The sequence below is a fragment of the Olea europaea genome, chromosome 5 (assembly GCF_002742605.1).
Source record: "Olea europaea var. sylvestris chromosome 5, O_europaea_v1, whole genome shotgun sequence".
In the NCBI taxonomy this organism is placed as follows: domain Eukaryota; kingdom Viridiplantae; phylum Streptophyta; class Magnoliopsida; order Lamiales; family Oleaceae; genus Olea; species Olea europaea.
The window spans coordinates 7,114,419-7,116,919 of record NC_036241.1 but is presented as its reverse complement, the minus strand read 5'-3'; the positions used below and the strand labels follow the sequence as shown (position 1 = coordinate 7,116,919).

Below are 2,501 nucleotides of genomic sequence, written 5' to 3'. Positions count from 1 at the left end.
TTTGAAGCAAAACTTGCTTTTGGGACAAAGCCCACATGGCGCCCCCCTATTGGAGGGCTCTAATGGGGGATTGCATGTGAGCGCCCTGTTTTTGTACATTGTTTCCCACCTTGTCCCTCTGTCTCTGCTATGGATGTCAACGAGTCAAGTTGAGTCGAGCCGGTTCGTGAGTCGAAATTTGAGGCTCAAGTTCGGCTCGATTTTTTTTTTTTTTTAGCTTTTTTTCTGGCTCGAGTCGGGTCGAGCAAAAGCTTGCCCAAAAATTTTAGGCTCGACCCAAGCTTTTGGCTCGAACCTTTCCAAGCCGAGCCTAGCCAGCCCATTTCTCTCTCTCTCTCTCTCTCTTTTTATTTTTTTTAGCTGCGGCCTTTCAAGGCAGCATTTTACTACCACAAAGTGTTTTTTTTTTCTTTTTTTTAATAAAGGCTCGAGGGCTCATGGGTCGGCTCGAGCAAAACCCATGTCCCAAAAATAGGGTTCGAATCGAGTCTTAGCTCGGATTTATCGAGCCCTGAGTCGAGCCAGCTCGAACTTTTCGCGGGCCGAGCGACGAACGATTCAAATCGACAAACTCGGTTGGCATCCCTAATCTTTGCACAGCAGCCCCCTCAACGGGAGGCAGGCGTTCAGTTTTTTACCCTGTTCCTCTGCCTTTTCTAAGCATTATAAAGCTATCAAATTTGACAATGATTAGTATTGACCATTATAAAGCCAACAAATTTTAAATTCAAGAAACAATAATCTATGCATGACACATGAAGGCCACTATCTGTGCTGTCATCATCATTCAACGTGCCAATCACAACGGTCACTAAAAATTTCCCAACGTTCAAATGCCCTAGATCAACCTCAACCTTAAAGCAACGAAAACACGCGTACGGTTTCAGATCCATTCGTATCCATCAAAGTTCATCCAACGGTAAAAACCTTTCCCTTTTCTTAGCTATCTAACTTTATCTGTTGCTGAGTTGTCCATCAATGATTAGCCACAATTTAAGCCTTTAAGTAATATAATTTTAATTAATAACATTTAATTTTTTCTCTCTCATCAGAGGTTTCTCTCCTTCTCTCTATATCTGCGTGTATATAAATAGCCTCCTCCTCCACTTATGCTTCAATACACGAGTACTCCCTCTACGATTAGCATTTCTCAAGTTCTATACATATCTCTCCTTTTTGCTAAATTTCAGCTATTCAGGGAGAAAATGGCTTGCTCTAGATCAATGGTGGCTTTGGTTTTCGCATTGTTGGCTGCATCAGCTTTAGCTCAGGCTCCAGCCGCCACCCCAAAGGCGTCTCCAACAGCGGCTCCGGTTGCATCTCCACCTAAGGTGGTTACTACACCAACTCCTTCACCATCCGCCGCCGTCAGTCCACCAGCCTCAGCTCCTACAAGTTCATCACCTTCTGAATCTCCATTGACTTCTCCACCTGCTCCTCCCACTCCTTCCGGTGCACCTGCCGGATCTACCGCTAATCCTCCATCAATCGCCGCCGGACCCGGTGGCGCAGCCCCTAACTCATCACCCAACGCAGCTACTTTGAATAGAGTACCGATTGCTGGATCTGCGGCTACAGTGTTGTTCTTTGCTGCTATTTTGCTGTAGATCTGCTGATTTAGTTCGGAAGTTTTACTTTTCCAGTGCGGATGAACATTAGGGTTTCATTAATTTTCCTGTTATTGTTTAATTATTTATTTTTACCTTTTGTGTACTCTATTGTTTAATGATTCTTTGTTATTTAAGCATTACTTTTGTTTAATTAAATCCGTGTAGAGCTGTTTTATATTTTTCGTGCTTAAAATTAATTTCTTTATATTACTGGAAAAATGAAATCATATTTCTCTCATGTTTTGGGTGGAATTGAATAAGGAAAATTGAACTATGGCTGCTAAAATATATTTTTCAAAATCTTTGCAAATATTACCAAATTCTAGAGGTTCTTTACCAGGTGGATTGTGGGTGTAGTTAGAAATGATGTTGATTTGGTTCTTTTATGCTTGAATTTCGAATAATCTAGGTATTTTTTGTCAAATGATACAATTCACAAGAATAAATAAATATTTTTCTTGCTTTTTGTACGAATTTTGAATTATATCAATCAAATACAGTAATTGACAATTCTCGATAAAATAATTTTTAAGCAATTCAATGTTCTGAGATTCGTTTTCTTTTCATACACATCTTTGTAATCACACGGACCCTTAATTTAATTTACATGTAATATTTTTACAAGTGGAACTTCTGTTGCATAGTAAAAACGAGAAAGATTGCACTTGGCGTACTTCACAAGGTTATACAGAGCACACACAATGAGAGGGTGGATGTGTAATTTTTTTTTTTTTTTTTTGGTAATATTTTACACAAATGGGCGTAACTCATTAAATGTGTGAGTAAAAATGAATTATTGAAAATAAATTTGAAAAATGAATATTTCTTTAATTTTTCTTAGAAAAATTTGTGACAAAAAAAAAAAAAAAAAAGTGTGATGGTCTCAAACTA

The 2,501-nt window shown here is 38.7% G+C and overlaps 1 protein-coding gene across 1 annotated transcript; it reads left to right on the top strand.

The window, feature by feature from the left end:
• Positions 1-1,093: 1,093 nt before the first annotated feature.
• LOC111394514 (classical arabinogalactan protein 5-like) lies at positions 1,094-1,787 on the top strand. The gene has a single exon (XM_023020373.1). It carries the CDS (start codon positions 1,110-1,112, stop codon positions 1,605-1,607), a length of 498 nt encoding a protein of 165 aa, XP_022876141.1. The 5' UTR covers positions 1,094-1,109; the 3' UTR covers positions 1,608-1,787.
• Positions 1,788-2,501: the final 714 nt, after the last annotated feature.

What these genes read in the sequence shown, in the direction of transcription:
- LOC111394514 (XM_023020373.1), top strand. Translation starts at nt 1,110, where the DNA reads ATGCTTCAATACACGAGTACTCCCTCTACGATTAGCATTTCTCAAGTT.